Below are 23,482 nucleotides of genomic sequence, written 5' to 3'. Positions count from 1 at the left end.
GGTTTCAGACACAGGACAACAGGCAGTAAAAATGCTGATCACTGGGAGATGAATGAGGGGAGTCTACAGCCTCCCAGCCCCACTGCCTGCAGACAAGTTTCTGGGGCCCAGCACAAAAGAGGGCACAAAGCCTGGCAGACCCACTGAGGACGGAGGAGAGACAGGCACTCAGGGAGGCCAAAGTACCGAGACTTCACAAGAGGGCGCCGGGGAGAAGCCACAGCACCCACCCCAGGAGAAGGCACCGCCCCTGGGGAGCCCCTGGGGAAGAAGTGGGCTGCAGGGCACGTGAGGGGACTCAAGGCTGTGGACATTTCCTATAACTGTCGTGGTGGTGGGTAGGAACTACATGTTTGTCAAAAGTAACTAAATTGTACGCTTAAGCAAACAATGCATTGTATTATTCTATGTAAATTATACAGCAATAGGGCTTCCTTGGTGGTGCAATGGTTAAGAATCCGCCTGCCAACGCAGGAGACACGGGTTCAATCCCTGATCTGGGAAGATCCCACATGCTGCGGAGCAACTAAGCCCGTGCGCCACAACTACTGAGCCTGCGCTCTGGAGCCCGTGAGCCACAACTACTGAGTCTGCACTCTAGAGCCCGTGCTCCACAGCAAGAGAAGCTACCGCAATGAGAAGCCCGTGCATCGCAACGAAGAGTGGCCCCCGCTCGCTGCAGCTAGAGAAAGCCCATGCGCAGCAATGAAGACCCAATGCAGCCAAAAATAAAAAACAAATAAATTTTTTAAAAATTATACAGCAATAAAACTTATTTAAAAAGAAGAAACAAAAGAATTAGAAAGGAAGAATATGCCATTATTTGCAGATTATACTATTACATACATAGAAAACCTAAACAAATTTAGAGACGAGTTATTGGAATTAATCAGAGAATTCACAGAAGTGGCTATATGCAAGATCAATTATATTTCCATACACCAAATAGAAAATGAAATATTTGTAAAAGATGCCATTTACAAGATCATCAAAACTACCAAATATCTAAGAATAAATGTAAATGATTTCTATACAGAAAAGGCCTTTGCCTCCTCCACCGACCTGCTTCCTCCAGAAAGCCCACAAAACTGTTTCCTGAATTCTAAAGTAGAACACTTGTGTTCAGGCTAACACATAAAGACAGTCAATGATGCAACATATTTTCCCTCTAAAGCAAACTTTTAGGACCTAGGAAACTACCTCTAATAATGAAAATATATAACTTTCAAAAAGGAGAAAGAACAAAAAGTCATTGCTTTGCCCCAGTCTATTTCCTCCTTTTATAGTTTAAATTTCATATAGAATCTATAATCAATCTTTATAATACCATAGGAGGGGCTTCCCTGCTGGTCCAATGGTAAAGTCTGCCTGCCAATGCAGGGGAGGTGGGTTCGATCCCTGGTTGGGAACTAAGATCCCACAGGCTGCAGAGTAACTAAGCCTGCGCACCACACTACTGAGCCCACGCTCCACAACTACTGAGCCCGTGCACCTCAACGAGAGAGCCCGCGTGCTGCAAACTACAGAGCTCACGTGCTCTGGAGCCCATGCACCACAACTAGAGAGAGAAACCTCGCACGCCACAACAAAGAGCCTGCGTACCTCAACTAAGACCGGTCACAGCACCCCCACCCCAAAATAATAAAAATAAATACATAAATAAATAAATTTAAAGAAAAAGAATAATTATAATACCTTAGAAATAATGACAAAAATAGTGACCTAATATAAAATACAAATAAAAATTTCATTATCAAATCTTTCCTGCGATGCTTAATAATGTACCTGGCTAATTTAGTTAGAATTTCACAAAACAATTCATGCACATGGATTTGGCGATTATATATTTGCCATATATGCCTTGTTGTTGTTTTTTTTTTTTCTCAACAAGACAAGTCTTGCCTGAAAATTAGTTAAAATCACTTAATATACACCAAATTGTCATATCAGGAAATAACTAAAACTATTACTATTTTTGCTGAAACACGCATTTAAAAAATGTGATTCAAATTACTCTAAAGAAATTAGACAACTGGATAGAAAAATGTCAATTTGTTAACAATAATAAAATATTGCTTAATTATTTAAAAAATTTAAGTCTGGGAGGAAAGGCATGGGTTTCCACAGTTGAAAATCAAATCACAGCACATAGGGCAAGAAGGCAGATATCCTGAAATAAGAAAAACCTATTTATTACAAGAGGAAAGCGTGTACCTCTCTTCTTTGTTTATTTGGTCACCAAATCCCACTGTATTCACGATGGTCAATTTCAATCGAACGTTACTTTCCTGGAGTTCATATGTCTGGGCTTTAAGTCTAACATGTGGGTAAAAATGTGAGGATTCATGGTCTTCAAAATTCGTATTAAATAGTGTGTCAATCAGCGTTGATTTTCCAATTCCAGTCTCCCCTGAAAGAAATGCAGGTACATCTTCACAGGTGCACAGGATGGATGAAGAAAAACAGAACAGTAAACTCTTACAATGGTTTCATGGGTCCCAAATATTTCGGATACTTCAAAGGCTGGATTGTCCCTGAAATAAATACATGCTAAGGCTGGTCCACTGAGTCACCAGCAGAGCATAAAAATGAATCACGTGTGCTAAGTTACTCAGAACTCTGAAGAAAGCACTGAAATGTTTAAAGAACAAACAAAAAGTTTAAAGCAGTAGAGCTAAGAAAACCAAAACTGATAGAATTTAAATAACTGGAAAAAAATCTGTAATCATGATCTTAAGTTGCTAATGTGGGCACCATGCTGCTCATGACAAGAAGGAAGTGAGCACAGGAACAGGAAGGAAGAATCTAGGGGGGCTTGGCACTTACCCACGCAGAGAATATTAAAGCAGAAGCCTTGCTGAATTGATCTGTTGACCAGCTGATCAGGCAGACTCTCAAAACCAACATGGCCAGACATGGCTAAAGAACGAGTATTTTCTTTTTTTTGCTGAAAGGAAACAAAAACAACGGCAACAATTTTTTAAAGTCTTACTAAAACAGGATATAGGCACATTAGAGATAAACATAATTCATCAGAAAAAAATTAAAGACTTTTTGATCATTATACCTCCCCCAAGATACAACTGGTTAAGTTTGTGAGAAACCTGTGTCCAGACCCTCAAAACACATATTTCTTATTATCTTCCTATGATGAGAGTCCAGCACTACTTATGACATAAAAATATTTGATTTTCCAAAACAGGAAAATACTGTTGGATGAAGAAAACTTTACAAGCAACCAGGGGTGGGAAGGCGTATTACAGACAAGTAAAACATAAGACGCGCACCAAAAGACGACAGAACAGCACCAGTAAAGCGCCAAAGAAGAAGTGACAGCCCCGAGTTCTGTATCCAATGAAAACACCCCTCACAGGTGAAGGCAAATGAAGACCGCTACATTTGCTAAATGTACAAATGACATTTACGAAATGGCACGGCCAGAAATGCTACACGACAAGAAATGCTAAAAGTTCTCCAAGAGAAAGGAAAATGACAACAGATGGAAACTCAGATCTACAAAAAGGATGAAGACTGTCAGAAAGGTAAAAATATGGGTAAACGTAAGAGAATTTTTTGCTAGTTTTAATTTCTTGAAAATATAGATTGACTGCTTAAAGCAATAACAACAGTGTATTACAGGATTTATGATACATGGAGAAGCAGGATGCATGACTGTTGACGGCACAAAAGATGGGAAGGGGAATGGAGTTACACTGTCGTAAGGTTTCTACACTATACAGGAAGTGCTGCAACACTGAAGGCAGTGAGTGATAAGTTAAAGCCCACATCAATTACTGTTTAAAAAAATAAAAGACCAAAGAGGGTTAGCTAGTAAGCAATCATAAAAATACTCCATTAATCCAGAAGGAGGCAGGAAAAGAAAAAAAAATGAAAGAACAAATGGGACAAATGGAAAACACATGGCCACAAATGTATGGACACCAAGGGGGGAAGTGGTGGTGGGATGAACTGGGAGGTTGGGATTGACATGTATACACTAATATGTATTAAATGGATAACTAATAAGAACCTGCTGTATAAAAAAAATAAAATAAAATTCAAAAAAAAAAAAACGTAAAAAAAAAGAACACACATGGCCAGTTGGTAGACTTAAACCAGGTGCGTCTATAATTAAACAGAAGTGGCCTAAGCCAGCTGTCCAACAGGACCTTCCGTGACAATGCTGAGCTGCCAACTGGAGCCACCAGCCACGTGCAGTCACTGAGCACCTGCACGTGACGCATGCAACCGAGGAAGGAACTTCTTAATTTTATTTAATTTTAACTAATTTAAATTTAAATAGCCACGTGTGGCTAGTGGCCACCATACTAGACAGCGTAGGTCTAAACTTTTCAATTAAAAGGAAATTGTCAGACTGGATAAAAGAGCAAGACCCAAATATATGCTGTCGATACAGTAACCAACTGCTGATGGTAAAATTCATATGGGAAGGCAGAAGACTTAGAACAGCTAGAATGACTGTACAAAAGAACAAGCTGAAGGACTTACAGTACCTAATCTGAGGCTACAATCACCAAGGAGTGTGGTATTGTGACAATCTATTATTTACCTATTTGTCTACTTAATCAAAATTAAAAACTTAGAGTTATCAAGGACTATGCAAGTCACAGACTGGGAGAAAATAGTATATATATGACAAAGCACTTGTATTCAGAATACATAAAGAATTTTGTAAGATTCAATAACAAGACAACCCACTTTAAAAAAAATGGGTAAAACACTTGAACAGACACTTCACAAAAAAGATAACAAAACAGCCAATGAGCACATGAAAGAGTGCGCAACATTATTAACAGTTATCAGGAAAATGTGAAGCACAACTACAATGAGATACCCCTGAACAGCCACTAAAATGGCAAAAATGTAAAAGGCTGATAACATCAAGCGTTGGAGATGATGAACAAAAATGGGAACTCTGATAAGTTCGCTGCTGCACATGCAAAATGGCACAGCCGCTCTGGAAGGCAGGCAGTGGTTTCTTATAAAGTTAAGTACACGTAACCACACAGCCAAAAGACCCCGCTTACCAGCACCCAAGATAGAGCACCCATCCACACAAGGACTGACGCACGGATGGTCGTAGCAGCTTTCCTCCAAACAGTCAGAAGTGGCAAGAAACAAGCAAAGGCCCAACAACTGGCAAATGGATAAACAAGTTGTAGTGAATCCACACGATGGAATCCTGAACGACTGACACATTCCACACGTGGAGAAATCTCAAATGCTAAGTATCTAAACAGTGATTTATTCACTGTGATTTCAGTTTCAGAAAGAAAAAATCTTTTCATATATTCTCATATATATATATGAACATGGATGAAGATGTCTCAAAGGGTAGTGACAGACTGTTGGGAGTGGACCTGGAGGTGTAGGTGAGAAAGACGAGCTTGTCACTGTATATGGTGAGAGAGTTCCCACGAGGACCCCAAGACTGCTGGCACCGGTGTACCCACACCTTCTGGTTATTCAAACGCTAATCTAGGTGCTGCGGTGAAGGGGTTTGACAGATGTCATTACGGTCCCAAATCAGTTAACCTTAGAAAGGGAGATTATCCAGGGTGGACCCTTAAAAGGGACAGAGGACTTCCGAGTGGAAGGGATTTGAAGCATGAAGGGGCCTTGCCTTTCCAGTTCCCCTTGCTGTATGGGTCGCAAGGACCTAAGAATGATCTCCAGAAGCTGGCAGCAACCGGCCAGCAAAGAATGGAACTCTGCCGACAACCTGGAAGGGTCGGGGGTGGGGTGGGGTGCGGTCCCAGCTGGGAACCAGCAGCCGACCTCCTGCACGTGAGGCCTGGGTGGAGAAGCCAGGGGAGCCAGCCTGGCGCTCCCGACCCGCAGGCTGGGCGCTAATCAACAGCTGCTGTTTTCAGCAGCTCAGCTCGTGCCATTTGTTACAGAGCAACAGACAACTAGTCCACGGACGAGTTGTGCCCTTCGAGTCCCTTTTACCAGGTAAGCCTGTTATCTCTGTGATTTAAAAAGAAGAGAGAATGAAGAAACACACTATGCTTCCCAGCTGGCCGTGAGAGCGTTCAAGAGGATTAGAACAGTATTTGTTAGAGTTTCTATTGGAAGCACAAAAGTTGAACTAAATGGCCTATAGAATCCCTCCTGGTTCTAAAGCATGTGATTTTAATGTCATGGAAATAAAAGAATCTTTTCAAAAATGTGGGAGTGGTCAGCATCATTTAATGAAGAAGAGGGGCTGGAGAGAATGAGGACTGAGCAGTGAGCACTCAGTGCATCACTCACTAAACAATTACAGTAGTTTCAGCAAAGCGACGTGTTAGAAGACCGATTAAGAGTAATTCAAAGTCTGCGAGGTGATAAAATAAAGATGGAACAGACTACAACTACCAATGAGAGAACAGAGATAAAATGATGGCAGCTCGGTGGCCAGATGACCAAGTATCAGAACTGGGGGGACCTCAGCACGTGTTGGGAGGCAGAGGCTGCTGGAGCATGGAGCTAAAGGAAAGGGATCTCGTGACCCGTGCTCATGGTTACTGTTTTCTCTTTTAAAACACTGACAACTCACCTCATTCACCAAATTAAATTTACTCCCTCTTTCTAAATATAACTTTTAATACAAATTACCCAAACACATCCCTCCTGTGCAGGCACTCAGAAAGCCCTCAGAAGCACTAAGGTCTGACCTCGCACTCAGGAAGGCTCTGACAGGGCCGTCCCGTGGCGTCCCACCCTGTCATCATCAAGGTCTGTGAGGACGCCAGCTACAGCAGTGTCAGGCTGCCCCTGCCTGCCGTGGCAGAGCTGGAACCTGCATCTGCTTAACGTCAGGCAGGGTAGAGACGCTGTGGACAGTCGACAGTGATGCAGTTCGTCACTGATTTTTAACTTGGATCAACATAACAGTTAATTCATATTCAAGGTAAGTAGCAACAAAAGTCTTTCAGGTCTCTCAGTAGTTATTCTGAAACCACAGAGGCATCCAGAGTACAAGGCGGGTCTACTTAAAAGATATACTCACTTTCTCTTCATTGTCAAATACTTGTGGGGACATATGAGCTGTTTTTGTTGCCATGTGAGACTGAAAGAGCTGAAAAAGAAAACACAGATATTACTCCAAAAAACCCTATATCTAAGTAATGTACTTACATTAAAAAGGAATTCCAATATTGTCATTATCACCAAGCTTTGACTTGTAATCTACACAAGTGACTCATGTTTAAAACTGTGGTTTTCTTGCTGGAAGGATATCTGCACAGGTAAGTAATATGTGATAGTCAACACATGATACACATTATTGCACTTACACCCACACACACAAAAATGTAAAAATTATCATGTATAGAACCCCTACCACATGCCCATCATCATGCCAGCTCACGGAGTACATGCTCTTATTTGATCCTCAGGACAGATCTGAGCTACACACATTACCACTCCACAGCCTGCACAAGAAAATTAGGATTCTGAAAGGTTAAGTAACTCACCCTAAACCGTACAAGCCAGTAAGCTGTAGGCACAGGTCTACTCTGACTGCAAAGCTGGTGTTCGTCCTACTGTACCAAGTGTAGACCAAGTACTCAGTCACCTGTATGCAGGGAGTGGGGAACACAGTACCAGAGAAGCTGTGGGAATTTAATTTCCGAGCAACCGCCTCAAGGGCACTGCCGCCCTACTCTGGAGGGCAGTGCGAGGCAAGGAGGAAACGTGGCCTTTTTAAAAAGTAACAGGAACATGGATGTAGTAAGAAAAAACACAAACGGTGCCAATGAGAACACAGAGCAGAATAAGTAGGTTCCCTTCCTCCCCTGATTCCCTGCAACCTCAGCAGTGCTCTCCCCAGAGGCCACCTCCTGGGGGTAGAGGATGCGCGTGGTGGGAACGTGCAGTCTCTTTGGCTCACAGACATGACACATAACCCATGCTCTGCAGCGGGTGTTTCCTTTCCACTTAATCTATGGTGGGGGGACTTCCCTGGTGGCGCAGTGGTTAAGAATCCGCCAGCCAATGCAGGGGACACGGGTTCAAGCCCTGGTCCAGGAAGATCCCACATGTCGCAGAGCAGCTAAGCCCACGAGCCACAACTACTGAAGCCCATGCGCCTAGAGCCTGTGCTCCGCAACAAGAAAAGCCGCTGCGATGAGAAGCCCGTGCACCACAACTACTGAGCCTGCGCTCTATAGCCTGCGAGCCACAACTACTGAGCCCACGGGCCTAGAGCTCGTGCTCCGCAACAAGAGAAGCCACCACAATGAGAAGCCTGCGTCCCGCAACTAGAGAAAGCCTGCGCACAGCAATGAAGACCCAATGCAGCCAAAAATAAATAAATCTGTGACTCTGTTTAATAAATAAACAAACAAATAAATAAACAAATAAGGAACACTCCCTCTTAAAAAAAAAAAAAAAACCTCTCTGGTGCAGACTGTTTCCGCAGAATGTGAGCTGCCTCACTCCCTCTACAGGACAGCGCTCTGTTCTGTAAACTACACAACATGCGGATGCACTGTCTTTAAATACAGTGAACTACGCTGCAGTGAACAGCTTTGCCCACACATGGGACGGGGGACTGGACCCTGCAGCAAGGGAGGGGCGTGTCTGGCGCCTCGAACCGCCCCTCCCCCCACCCTGGGCTGTGAACGCAACACCAACAGACACACGGGGCACGTCGGGACTGCGTTCTACACAACGCTAACGACCCCCTTCCTCTGGTACTTTCTGGGTAATGTAAGCTTTTGAAGACTGGCCCTGGGACTTAACAGGACACGTAGCAAGTCCAAACCCTGAGCAGCCAACTAACTGAGCGCACTGTGGCGACAGGTGGCTCTGGCCAGTGGGAAGAGGCCCCGTATAAGAGCACAGCCAAGGCTCGGGATGAACACACAAGCACTGGCTGTGTTTTTACTATTTAAAAAGTGAAAAGCACGTAATGATACAAAGCCCACCAGAACTGGCCTAGTGTGGTTTTAACTGTACACACAGCTCCCTGACTCCCCCTAGCCCGTCACAGTGTGTCACACGAGCCAGAGAGCACATCCCCACTCTGAGCCAGCACAGAAGAGTGAGAGCAGAGGGAAAAGAGAGCAGTGGTCACGGCTACGCACACAAAGAGGAAAGACAGTGACACTGCGCTGGGCCAAGAGACGGCCAAGCATCAGGCAAGGCGGCATAAGGTGGGAAGACCCCTGAGCTCCGGAAGGGAGGCCTGATTTCTTATCTGGATAAAGTGAACCGTGAGGGAAAGTTTGCTGGAAACACAACGCTCATCGTCTCTGGCGAAGTTACGAAGAGGCGAGAAGCCGAGCAGGGGCAGACGAGTTGTGGGCTGAGGCCTGGAGTGTCCGCCTGGGCTGGGACCTGCTGTCGGGACCCAGGCGCCCCCGAAGCTCTGGCTCAGGGCCCCGCGCAGGCCCAGAGGGAAAGCGAACAGAGCCTTCGCGCGGCCATCCGCTGCCGTCGGGATGGGAGCGGGTGCCGCCACGTCTAACTGAACTTCATCGACTACAGAACTCTAATGAAAATTAATCTTTATAAAACTACACTAAGAAAGTAGTTTTGGGGTTTTAATATAATGGAGAGCATATCGAAATTTTTGTGAAATGCTGCTTAGGAAGCAGTTTCATTGATGTGTAAAATTTGCTTAGAAAAAATGAGATAGGGTTTGAACTCCTTTATGATTAAACTTTAAACTTTGACTAATAAAACCAAGGTTACATTTCTGTCATTTATGTAAGTTCATATCAAATATCCACTTTTGTTTATTCATTTCCTGTGTTTCTGAACACCAGCCAAAAAGCTTACTTAAAATCTCTGTGGATAAATATTTTGATCGGGAAGTAAAAATGAGTCACATAAAAGTATTATAAATAGTTATTTTTAGTATTTTCCACTGGTACTACCTGACTAGTCAAATTTCCAAAACACATTTTAGAATGAAAACAGTTTTTAATAAATTAACAAGACATTATTGAAGGTAAAATAACAAAGGGACAAGAGTTGATCCAGTCCCTCTAGTGGCAAACACTAAATTAAAAAAAAATCTGGAAGTGGAATTCCAGTCTGCTCCACTACTGACTAGCTTCTTAGTAAATCCTATGCTGGGAACTGGGTCTCAGGAGGAAAAGACACGGCCCTTGATCTCAAGAACTTATCTCAGAGAAAACACAAGCTCATAATAGGCAATCAAATCTCATTCCAAGGCACCAGGGAAACTAACAAAATCACCATCTACATTTTTGACGACAGTCAGTAGCTTTTATTTTAAATACAAGCATACGTCATACATACACAAACACACATGTATTTAAGTCTCTACACCTACATCCCAGAAAGAAAAACTTTATACAGTACTTTTAACTCCTGGCAAAGTCTAAGAAATTTTTTTAAAGTTGTAGTATATAACGAATCACAGAAAAAATGCCAGAACATTTTGGGGAAGATCAGGTTCTCCACCTTCTTCAAAATATCAGTTTGAGGCAATGCAACAGAGGCTGCACACAATCTGTCCTGGGGTCCCTTGGAGACAGGTGGTAGGTGACCTTTTTCCTGCCGGTCAGTTATGGGGAAAATTCGGTGATTCTTTCACAACAGGACCCTAGATTTCCTGACGACTCTTCTGACTCTCCTGGAAACAGTCCTGTAATGCCTCATCACTTCTCTAGGTACAACAATGAGCTTTGGAGGAACAGAATTATGACCTGGGTTACAATAGCTTCATTTTAACTTCACTTTCCCACAGTTTTTATCTTTGTAAAGCTAATCCAAGAAATAGAACCACAGTTTTCAAATTATCCTCTGGTACTGCTTGGAGTTCTTTAGGCCAAAAAAAAAAAAAAAGTAAGAGAGAATGAAGAGCAGAGAGATCAAAATAGTTATCTGGGCCTATTTTATGGGTTTCAAGAGATCCGCGTTCTTTGGCTTAAAACAATACTTTGAAAGATTCCACAGATGCATTATTTAAAATCATTTTATTAAATCTTCAGCTTAAGTAAACTTTAAAAGTAAAGTTAATATACTCATCTAAAATTTTCCTAAAAACAAGTAGTAAAATTACCTTATTCAAATTATACAGAAGTTGATTCTGGAAGTGGATACTAATTACAACCAGGGAAAAAAAGAAACAATCCAACTGAATCAATAAGACTGGGCACTGTCACGAGAAGCAACATGCTGGCCTCCTGTCCCTCCAAGACAGTCTTGGTCGAGGGCAGCTTAGGGTAGGCCAAGTTCCATCAAAATATCACTTCAATTTTACCACCATCTCCAATAAACATAAAAGTTAAAGGGTAACTACAAAGTCTCATATGCAGCCTCAAAAGATCATCAAGATGGGAAAATTCTTGAGAGTAATTCATATGAAAAAGAGTTAGGGATTTTAAGCTCAAAAGAAACCCTTACAGTAATGTGTATGTAGCTGCTTTAGATACAAATGCAATCTTATTTTGAAATTACTTTCCCCCACTTAATTAGAAAAGGAGTATTTTATGTTTACTACAGGAAAAAAAAACCCTTTCTAATTGTGTCACTTTAATAACACTACCATGAACACTCCTCCGTGGCAGCCAAACGGTGTGCCCCACAGATGTCCCTCCAACAAGAACTGCCCTCGGCTACACAGGATGCAATGAGATGATGGCCTCCAGCAGCTGGGCCTGCAGGACTGGACCCACACCACACCTTCCCAGGCAGCCTTAGCCGAGGCCTGAGCGCAGTGCGGTGTCAGGACCTGGGCTCTTCTGCCCCACGCAGGCTGCCCTGGCAGGCACTGGGCTGGCCCAGACTCTGCTGGATCCGCATGGCCTCTGAGGGTCTCTCTGTGGATTCTGCTTCCTCCCCTTTCTCCTCCAGGGCGTTACCCTCCCCCGCCCCATGCGCCCACCCCCCCTCCAGTCAATCTCTAACACTCCTGGCTCTTCCTTGAGGACCCCACACACACCTGTACAACCATCGATCACTGTGTACATCTATCTGATAAGTTTTCTCACAAGAAATCCCTAGACTAATTACTGGTCAGAGGTATAAACATATTGCCAAACTTACATTTCCAAAATCAGTATAAAAATAAAGTATCATTTCATTATATAGTCATCAATACAGGTGTTAACAATTTTTTAAGTGTCAATCTGTTAGGCAAAAACTGAAATCTTAATTTGATTTCTGGTATTCTGAACATTTTTTTTTTCAGGTTACTGGCCTAAAAAGTACATAGTATATTTTCATTCATCACCAGTTCGCGTTTTCCCATTTGCCTATTAGGGTATTCCTTTTTTGTTTCTTATTAACGAGAGCTGTTGGATGTAACTCCATGCTTGTCATGTATATTACAAATGTCTTTTCTGGATTTGTCACTGATCTTCTTGGTTTCCATAGAGCTCAATCTATCAAGCTTTTCTATTATGGGTTCTTCCTTAAATGTAAGGCTTAGAAAATCTTTCCACACTCCAAGTTTTTTAAAAACATGAATCTAAATTTTTTCCGAGTTCTCTTATGGCTTCATGTCTTATACAGAAGCTTTTAAGCCTTCTAAACATTACTTTCTAGTTCTGTGTGAGGTACTTTCCCCCAGTGTTGTTGGCCTGTTGCAGCATCAGGGGACAGCAAAGCATATTCAAACATCTATAGTCTGTCTCATGGAGATGAATCTCCCAAGGGAAAAAGCAGGACCCACGAATGAACTAGAGAGGCTGACCTGACACAACAAAGGGAAACTTCTGAAGGTCTCTAAAAAAAAAGGTGTCTAACAAGATGGGCTGGGCTGCCCGGGAAGGATTCAGCTGCTGACCCGGGCAAACTGTGGCGCCAGTTCCTGCTCTGATCTTCTAAGTTCGCTTTCAACTCAGAATGTATGACCTGTGAGCAAGCAATGAGGAAAAGTATGTGATGTGATGGAGAATGAAGGATGAGTCATGGGAAACTGCAAGTACAGACAAGGTGGATTAAGGAAAGACAGAACACAACCACACCTAGTTGATACGGAAAGGTTTATTTAAATGAAAAGTAGACGGTTTGCATTCCAGGGAGAGGAAGTATGTCCCAGGCAGGCTAGGTGACAAGCCAATCAAAGTTGAGAAGTCAATTACTTAGGACAGGGGAAGGCAGAAGAACTCGTTTAAAGGACTTAAAATTGACAAGGAACATTTGGGGAAGAAAAGAATACTCAGAAATAAGTGAGAAGTCTATCAATATACATTGCTTTTCATTTATTCCACAAATATACACAGTATTTACTAAAAGACCTACATTTTCAGGACCCCAGGCATTGAGGCTCAAAGATGAATAAGTCATATCTTTGCGGTTTGAACTTGAGCACAGGTAGGAGACATGCATACAACTATGGACAGGGCACAGGAGTGGCTCATGGTGAAATGACCCCTGCACGGTTAGAGATGGCACTGCCAAGAAAAGGCTTGAGCTGAGCCTTGAGGGAGAAATAGGAATTTTCCTAGCGAAGGAGAAAAGGACGTAAAGGAGTCAATGTGTGCAAAAGCATAAGTGCACCCCTGGCGTGGCTGGAAGCTGCAGTAAGTGCAGTGTAACCTAAGGCGGCTTCAGTTTAAGTGCGAGGAGGACAGCAGAAGGCAGCAGGGCGGGACATTCCCTCAGCCACCCAGTGAGGCCAGGAGCACCTCCACGCCTTTCAGACAAAGGTAAACTGATAGGCCGCAGTGCTTAGCAGGAAAGAAAATTTGAGTTTAAGGTTCCTACGGCCCCGGATCCCTCAAGGAGCTTCCACCTAATCACCGGAATCTTTAGTCAAGTGTAAAATAAACCTAGGGTAATTTTTACAGGGTTATTAAAAACAAATACAGTGGTAGTTCCCATTTGCCTTAAAGTGTCCCCTGATTCCATAAGACTTGTACTCTTCCACATAGATAAGAGCACTAAAAATCCAGCCCAACTCACTAGGCCAGTCAGGTTCACTTTTCAGACAGAACATAGTTAATACTATACTAGTTAATACTATATTACTAGTAACAGTTTAGAAGTTATTATCCCATTTTTGTATAAGTCAGAAAAAGATAAATCTTCAAAAGGAAGGGTAAAGTTGCATATACTAACAGTCTATACTGAAATATTGGCCACAGGGAATATTTTTACAAAGATTAGAAGCAATAATTATGAAAATTAAGAGAAATTATATGTGATATTAACTGGCAAAAAAAGAATATAAGATTTTGTTGACACCATGGTTACAAGTAAAAATTATACATATGAGCAAGCATGTATAGAGTCTGATTCTAAAGGGAAGAGAATAAATATTTCCTTTTCTTCTTGATATCCATTAATATTATCATTTGGGCTTCCCTGGTGGCGCAGTGGTTGAGAGTCTGCCTGCCGATGCAGGGGACACGGGTTTGTGCCCCGGTCCGGGAAGATCCCACATGCCGCGGAGCGGCTGGGCCCGTGAGCCATGGCCGCTGAGCCTGCGCGTCCCGAGGCTGTGCTCCGCAACGGGAGAAGCCACAGCAGCGAGAGGCCCGCGTACCGCAAAATATATATATATATATATTATCACTTATGTGAATTTAACAAAGACTAATGTAGAAAAAAGAATATGTCTTCCTCAAATATCTATAAAAATGCATTTATTTAACAGATACGAATTGAGTGCCTCCTATATTCCAGGAACTGTCCGAGGCCCTGGGGCTGAATAACTTAATAAAATAGAAGAAAAAACATTAAGTCATTATGGAGCTTCCATTCCAGTTAGGGGAAGAACGGCAAAAATCAAAGTGAAACACATGCTCTGATGTGATAACAGAGAATAGTAAGTGCAGCACAGAATAAGGCAGCAGAGGGGGATGGGGGTAGGAAATGAGGCGGAGGCATGGCTCAGGGGCACCGCTCTGAGCAGGGTGGTTGACGGCAGCTCAGCGAAGGCCGGAAGGAGCACAGGGAGCAGAGCGGTGAAGGGGCGCCTGGAGGACGAGCATTCCTGGCAGAGGGAATGGACCCCTGCAAAGATGTGGCAGCTGTGTGTGCTCCTGGGTTCCCGGAGCAGCAAGCAGGCGAAGCAGCAGAGGGAGAGAGAGGCAGAGTGGTGCCGGACCTCACAGGGTTCCCACGGCGTACTGAAGAACTTGGCTTTGAAGGGCTTTTAGCACAAAGAGACGTGAGTTATCTTTGTAGTAAAAGATTCATTACAGCTACTGTGTTGAGAGGACACTGAAGGATGGCAAGGCAGAAGCAAGGAGACAAGGTGCAAGGCTACTGCATTAACCCATGGCAGTCTGTTAGCGGTGGAAGAGGTGAGATGTGGGCACATTCTGGATCCACCTCGACAGCAGAGCCAATGGAACTTGCTGAAGGCTCAGTGTAGAATGTGGAGCGATGTGGAGAGCGGTTCCAAACTTCTGGGCTTGAACAACGGGGAGAAGGGAGCTTCCCTTCCTGGAACTGGGAAGACCGCAGAAGGAGGGGTTAGGGAAGGCGGCTCTCCTTGGAACTGGAGATGCCTGCTGGACGCTCAAGTGAAGGTCCTGAGTAGGCAGCAGGATGCTCAAGTGGACAGAGCAGAGATACCCGGACTGGAGGTAACAATTGTGACGTCATCTATACATGGCAAGTCCTCAGCGCTGGGGGACGAGGTGAGTCACCCTGGGAGTGAAGGTGCTTAGAAAAGAGAGGGCTCCCAGAACCGAGCTCTGGAGGGACTCTGACACTTCAAGTTTGGGGCACTGGGAGTAATCAGTCCAACTGACTGAGAAGGAACAGTCAAAGAGGGTGAAAGAAATCCAGAGAAGTATGGAGTCCTGGAAGAAAGCTTTGGAAGAGAACGAGTACCACCCCCATTCCTTGACCGACCGTGTGCGGCTGCTTTCAGGACACAATGTACACAGAGACCACATGGCTCGCGAAGCCAAAAATGTTTACTATTTGACCCATTAAAGAAAATGTTTGCCAACCCTCGACCTAGAAGGATGAGCCGGTGAATGAATGAGGAACATGCAGTACAGTCTGTCGGCAGCATCAAGGCCTCTTGAGCCGAGTGGTCACGACATGAAGGAAGACAACTCAGCACGATGCTCCCTCATCGCATTCAGCTGTGAGGACGCAGGAGCGGAGTCCGGCACCGCTTGACTGCAGGCGGTGTGGGTTTGCCGGGGAGAACGATGAAGCGAGAGAGGCGGCTGAGACGTGCCATGAAGGGACAAGAGGGCGTGGAGGATGTGAGGGGAAGGGAAAGGTGGCGGGATCAGAGAACCGTGGGACCAGGAGCAGCTGGTGGAGTGAACAGGAAGAGGGGAGGTGTGGTCAGACTGAGATCTCAGGGGTGCCCTTATGGATGACGACAAGGTCAAGGTGCTCCCCACCAGAAGGTGAGGCTAAAGTAGGGTGGAGAGCAGGACACTGAAGGAGAGGAGGCGGGAGGCTGAAATGGGCCGCGATCACACAGGTCACTCGCTGGAGATCCATCAGGCCCTGCGGCAGGAGGCGTTTCAGAGGTGGCTGAACAGAGGCGGTGAGCATACAGTATGCCAGGCCCATAAGAGTCAAAGCCCGGAACTTTCCAGGATGAGAGCGAATGATGGGGAGTGGCGACCACCTCCCCTCGGGGCTCTGTGCTGCCAAGTGTCCGTGAACCACAGGAAGCTTCCACACACAGCCCCCCCGCTGCCGGTCCCCTCCGCCCTACGTCCCCCACAGAGGCTCCTCCTCTCCAGTCAAGGAGCTTCCGTCTGAAGAAGGCAAAGATTTCCTAGCTACAATACCAAAAGCATGATCCACAAGAGAATAATGATAAACTGAACCTAATAAACTAAAAAACTTCTGCTCTTCAAAACACACTGTTAAGAGAATGAAAAAACAAGACACATACTTGGATAAAAGATTTGTAAATCATTTATCTCATGAAGAACTTATGTCAGAAATATCTATTTTTAAAAACTTGTACAACTCAAAAGACAATAACTCAATTTAAAAAAACAGGAAAAAATTGGAACAGATGCTTCATCAAAGATATAGGGATGGCAAATAAGCACGTGACAAGAGGCTCAACATCATTAGTCATTAGACAAATGTAAATTAAAACACAAGGTATCACTACATACCCATCAGAATGACTTAAAAAAAAAACTATCTGGCAAGGATGCAGAACCATTGTTAGTGGTAATGCAAATTTTGGCACAAACATTTTGAGAAACAGTTTGGCAGTTTATAAGGTTAAAACACACTTACCGGGCTTCCCTGGTGGTGCAGTGGTTAAGAATCCGCCTGCCAATGCAGGGGGCACGGGTTCAATCCCTGGTCCAGGAAGATCCCATATGCCGCGGAGCAACTAAGCCTGTGCACCACAACTACTGAGCCTACGCTCTAGAGCCCGCAAACCACAACTACTGAGCCCGACCGAATAGGGGCAGAAAAGTGATAGAGACTAGGAGGAGGGCTACAAAGAAGCACCAAGGAATGTGGGGTGGAGGATGCTGGAACAGTTCTCTATTTTTCATTGTGGTTGTGGTTACATGACTGTATGTATTCATCAGAACTCATGAAACTTTGTACTAAAAAAGTAAATTTCACTGTGCATAAATTATAGCTTAATAAAAAAGTTAATTCTTAAAGATATAACAAAATTTTTTAAGTAAGTAATCAATACATGGGAAAGCAGTAGCTAACAAAAACAGAATATCTGAAGACAAACTAAATGATTTAGATGATACACGTATGATTATTTGTGAGAAGCAATAAAAAAGAAGATATTCAACAAAATATGCAAATAGGCAATGAGAATAAAACAGTCTCTCCAATTGTTCAAATTACAATTAAGTATTAGGTTCTTTTGGCTCTCAGAGTCATGTGGAAACTGTAAATTATAATTCTTTTCCACACAACAGAATCTCTGTTACTATATGACAAGCAGCCTATCTTTTCCCGAAACAGAGAGCCCCTAGAAATTGTCTCAATGACCGAGGTCACAAGAGAGAAGGGTTAACATGACATCAGTGTAAACGTATGGCTTAAGAAGGCTGCTGGGATTTCCCTGGTGGTGCAGTGGTTAAGAATCTGCCTGCCAGTGCAGAGGACACGGGTTCAAGCCCTGGTCCGGGAAGATCCCACATGCCGCGGAGCAACTAAGCCCGTGTGCCTCAACTACTGAGCCTGCGCTCTAGAGCCCGCAAGCCACAACTACTGAGCCTGCATGCCGCAACTACTGAAGCCCGTGTGCCTGGAGCCCGTGCTCTGCAACAAGAGAAGCCACTGCAATAAGAAGCCCGTGCATCGCAACGAAGAGTAGCCCCCACTCACCGCAACTAGAGAAAGCCCGCGCGCAGCAACGAAGACCCAATGCGACCAAAAATAAATAAATAAATAATAAAAATAAATTTTAAAAAGAGGGCTGCTGGAGCTAACTGCTTATGGTGGCAAGAGATACAAAGGTCGGGAGCACTAAGCAACTGCCAAAGCCATGTGCCAGGGCCCGGGCCAAAGAGGCACCAGCACAACAGGAGAAAAACAAGAGACAGTCTGTTAACAAATTTTGAGAGAGTTAACCCTCAACCCCCAAAACGGAGATAACAGTACTCGGCTCATGGAGTCGGGAGGAGAAATGTGATAATGCAAGTCAAGCACTTGCCCCAGTGAATGCATGTTAGCACGGGGAGCATTCAGTTACCCCAGTGGTGTCCCAGACAAAAATATACGTTGAATACTTTAGTGTTTGCAAAGATCTTTAGAGATTACCAGACCACTAAAAAAGTAAAGATTCATCTAAAGAAGCTGAAAATAATGGTTAAAGTTTCCTTTAGTTTTTTAAAAATATACATTAAATTTTAAAGCTATTTTTTTCATGATTGGCAAATACAATTGAAAGGCATCTCGTGATATTTTAAGATTGAGTATACAGGCTGAGTCTGAGATGAAGAATCTTCTTCCTGCCTAAAATATTACTTCTCTGCTAATCCATGGCCATCTCTTCCTTTAATACTAAGCTCAATATTGAGTTTTGGCAAAAAGGCCTCACTCTTTATATAAATTTAAAACCAGTACAAATCACCATCTCACATATAGGTTGTATTTTCCAAAAGTTCATTTTAGTAAGCTTTTTGGATCTAGAATACAGTTTCCATAGAAACAACATTACAGTTAAGGTCCTGAGTAGGTTCACAAATGCCTTATTTAACCCATAATGTACAGACGATTTACAGTCTTAGACTAAGTTTTCAAATCCATCAGCAGACAAAGTACACCTGTTGCCCTATTCCTAGAAAAACTAACTCTAGATCATGCATTCTCAATGGGGGGTATCCCCTCACCACAAAGGTGGTAGAAATTGGTTCTTGGGGGACCAAAAAAAAAAAAAAAAAAAAATCAGTGGTTTGTGGACCTCCAAAGCTCAATCAACCCTATCTGAAAAAATTTATTCTTTAGTACTGAATTCCTCTCATTAGGGAAAACTTAATTAATTGGATCAATTAATTTAATAAGACTAATTAAATGTTATCAATTAACTAAATTTGATTTAAATTTCATTTTTCTCCAGAAAGGGCAATAATGAAAAATGATAATTACTGCTCTAGACAAAGACTGAAACAGGCCACGTTTGCATGCAGCATTTCCCACCTTCCTCCGCAGCTCTCTCCACGCTGCCCTGCGCTCCAGTCTCTTCACCCAGGTTGGTCCTAAATCAACTGCCCACCTGTTTTCACTGCTAATCAAACTCCTTTCTCGGTTCCCGAGATCTCACCAGGGGTTAGGAAAGTGACCCCTGACTAACCTTCCCTAAGCTAGTTATACTTTCACAAGAGGAGACTTGGTGGGGACAACTCAATGCCTTTGTTTCTGAAGCCCTGAGTCACTGCCCTGAAGACTGAGCATCCTAGGTACCAATTTGCCAATGAGGACAATTTCCCACTTACACATACAGGATGGCCCCAGTTAACAACTCATCTTAAAACAAAGCTTCTTTATAACAAAGACATCTTTTAATGTTTGAAAATCATTCAAGCAATCCTGGCTTAATTAATAACGCAAAGTAATAGTCCAGTTAGTATACACTCAACTAAGCAAAAATATCACTGTGCACAACTTAACATTTGTCCATGAAAAAACGAGTACAGACCACTCACAAAACATTTATGGTATCCATCAATATACTCTCTACCTAGCATTTCATTACTTATGGCCTCTTCCTACACATATCAATCACACTGTCTAATGAGAACAAAAGGACTCCTCACTGTCTCCATACACATGGTCCGAATAGAGGGCAGGATAACCTTGATCCGGTTCTTCAGAGGAGAGGGAAAGGAAACCAGAGAAGACATCCCACAGTTCTTGCACCTCATCTTTGGTAAGCCCTGTGGTTGTGTGATGCCAGGCTGCCTGAAACTGGCTTGGAGGGGCCGGGGACCCCATCACACCTGGCAGGAACCTGCAGGGCCAGCTCGTCCTCCCGGTCCCTCCGCATACACACGTCTCAAACAGAAACTGCCTCTTCTCCTTTCCCCCAACCTTAACTCCTTCTTATGCCTCACGATGCATATTTTATTTTTTCAGCATATGTCATAATTTTAATACTTGCTTCAGTTGTTTTACTCAGGTCTGACAGAAAACAACCCTATTCCTCCTATATAATTTCTACTTCTGTTAGTAAGTATTTCTGAAACACATACTTTGTGAACTAAATGATTACCATGCAACCTCTACTAAACTGCCATATGCTTACATTTCCATCTGTCAGTTGTCTCAGGCCTAGATGTCAGAGTATTTAGGATTGTTTCAACAGGAAAAGATTCCGGATGGCCTTAAATGGAACACGGCTGAGAGGGTGTATCTTTATCCCTCTCCCCTAACAGAGGTTCTACAGCCTCAGCCCTCCATGTTCATATGGCACAGCTGCCACTTCTGCTTACTTGCGTCTCCAAGCATCTTCCCTCGTAACACAAAGAAATGGGAGTGAAATTCTGACACCTAGGTTCATTTTCCTCCACTTCATTTCTCCCAAAGGCTGCATTTCAAAAATCTTTCACATGCTCTGTTTGACTCTACCTTCCTTTTGTAGTCTCAATACCCGGTTCATTTTTTTAAATTTGCCCCAACAATTTAGTTATTCCATAATTTAAATTTTTCTAGTGTCAGAAAAAGCAGACTGAAAGAAATCTGAAAATTCTAGAATGTAGTCAAACATGGCTCCTGAGAGAATACGGTCACAATGTTTCTCAAAACAGATGCTCCAAACACATGGTCTAAAAGTATCCTGTCCTTGGAAGTGCTCCAGAAAACCCAGGGCTCAGAGCTTCCCTAAGCTGGTAAAAGTCTAACCACACACCTTCATTTGCCTCTGACAGGGAAAGCCTGCAGATAGCCAAAAGGGAGCTTGTACATCCCTGTGGCATTATTTAAATTAACCAAAACAAATGAGGAAAAAGAGGCCATCAAAACACAATTCTGGACAACTTTAAGATTAGCACACAAAAGTACACCTTTACAATGACTAGTTCTGGAACGAATCACATAGTGTAAGGAACCTTGAGTTCTATTGTATCTAAACTGCTTCAGCTAGATCCTCAATGAAGAAATCTCCGGACTTTTTGAGAAATACAAAGAAAGTAGTTAATTTCAAGTAAGTATAACTGCCAAATACAAAATTTCAAAGACAGGAAGAACACTCGAGCAAAATATGCATATTTACTAAAAGTAATAAAAAATTGTAAGCATACTAAATCATGATTGGTTTTAAAGGTATTTAAAATGGTAGTTTTAATCTTGTGGTTTTGTTATTGAGACTGTGAGCTGCTTATTTCTGTGATCTTCAAATCAGTGGTAGACACAAATTGTAAAAGGTGTTAAATAAAATTTTAAAATAAAGCATCATCTAAATCAGACTTCCTCCCAGATATGATCAAAAGGAAATGTAAAAATTATTCTCATTGAAAAAGCCTTGAGAATCAGGTATTTTGTACTAGGAATACTTAAAATCTTAAGCAGAGAAAATTAATTTAGTATGGTTAAAAATAAAGGGCCAGGGACTTCCCTGGTGGCACAGTGGTTAAGAATCCACTTGTCAATGCAGCGGACACGGGTTTGAGTCCTGGTCCAGGAAGGTCCCACATGCCACAGAGCAACTAAGCCCGTGAGCCAGAACTACTGAGCCTGTGCTCTAGAGCCTGTGAGCCACAACTACTGAGCCCGTGCACCTACAGCCCATGCTCCGCAAGAGAAGTCACCTCAACGAGAAGCCCGTGCACTGCAACAAAGAGTAGCCCCTGCTCGCTGCAACTAGAGAAAGCCCACATGCAGCAACAAAGACCCAACACAGCCAAAAATAAATAGATAGATAGATAGATAGATAAAAAATAAAGGGCTAATAAATATTCTTGAGAAGAGTCTCTTCTGTAGTAAACTACAAAAATTTAAAACACCCTCTTTCTCCTTTCCCACACACCCAAATAAATAAATAAATAATCAACACAAACAGTTACAGTCTGGAACTGTGTTAGGATCAAAATCAGCATGGAAAAACCTCAAAAGCTTGGAGGAAGGTGGAGCCTCGTTAGAACATAAATGCAGACTAACAGCTCCTAGCTACCCGTAAGAATTTATAACTGACGTGTGTAACATTCAACAAGAATAAAATGATTCAAGGTAAACATACTTCCCATATAAAAAATATTCAACACCGGTCCTCAAAGACGTACAATCATGGCTACGGAGGATACAAAGAATATTACAGGTTGCTTTTCCTGAAGACAGATCATTTAATTTAGGGGGTGGGGGGGGGAAATGCAAGGTTCACTAAAATTTAATTGATGTGAAAAGTTAAGTAACAATACAAAACATAAGTTAGGAGGTATTGCAAGGAAGCACATGACTAGTGGCAAACAAGCAGTACAACAGACTGCCACAGGTTAAAGTGCTCTGGGTAAGCTTCAGAGAAGATGGGCCAGGAACTCGGTCTTTCATTATCTTATGATGATTACAGGACCTGGACCAGTGGGAAGGGATGTCTCTCCAGATCAGAAACACTGAGGCGGTAATTAACTCCAGGACATAAAAGAGAAGAATTAAAAGTCACAACTTCAAGGTAGAAAGTAAAACAAATGAGGGAAGCTTCTAAGATAAAAAAATTATCCTCACTGAATGATAACTGAAAAAGAAACATAAGAGTTCAAAAGTATAGCATCTGAAACAGGAAATGACAGAAGCAGTTTGAAATTGAAAAGATCTGGACACCATTTAAAAGCTTTGGTAAGGATAGTCTGAAGAAGCAGAAAATTATGAGTGTGTTTCTCAAGAGACAGGAAAAGGTAGTCAATGTCATTACAAGATCCACTATCAGAGTCAGCAATAAATAACTATACAGTCAAGATCTCTTGAATCATAAAACTTATGCAATTACTAATGGGGGACATGTGGAGACAGTGGCAGGCACAATATGGCCCAAAGCAGACCTCATCATCACTAGCTGTGATTCCTTGAGCATGCACTAAACCTCCCTGAGTCTTTTTAATACAACCTTTGAAGGTCAGTTTCCATTTACAGTTATTACAAA

General features: G+C 42.9%; 1 protein-coding gene across 4 annotated transcripts in view; it reads right to left on the bottom strand.

The window, feature by feature from the left end:
* SEPTIN10 (septin 10) overlaps window positions 1-23,482 on the bottom strand; it is a 52,621-nt gene that overhangs the window by 25,411 nt on the left and 3,728 nt on the right. For 3 of the 4 annotated variants that reach the window (XM_022599043.3, XM_089922508.1, XM_089922509.1), the window contains exons 2-4: window positions 7,016-7,084; window positions 2,827-2,947; window positions 2,215-2,410 (exon numbers count right to left, since the gene is read on the bottom strand). In XM_022599043.3, the coding sequence (XP_022454751.2) occupies window positions 2,215-2,410; window positions 2,827-2,947; window positions 7,016-7,084 (386 nt within the window). The remainder of the gene's footprint in view (window positions 1-2,214; window positions 2,411-2,826; window positions 2,948-7,015; window positions 7,085-23,482) is intronic. The other variant, XM_089922510.1, reaches the window with a different exon arrangement.

The sequence above is a fragment of the Delphinapterus leucas genome, chromosome 13, assembly GCF_059928025.1.
Source record: "Delphinapterus leucas isolate spDelLeu-1000000601 "Yukka" chromosome 13, BTC_Dleu_Yukka2, whole genome shotgun sequence".
NCBI lineage: Eukaryota > Metazoa > Chordata > Mammalia > Artiodactyla > Monodontidae > Delphinapterus > Delphinapterus leucas.
Note: the sequence above shows the minus strand (reverse complement) of the source record. Positions and strands in the feature narration are given on the sequence as shown.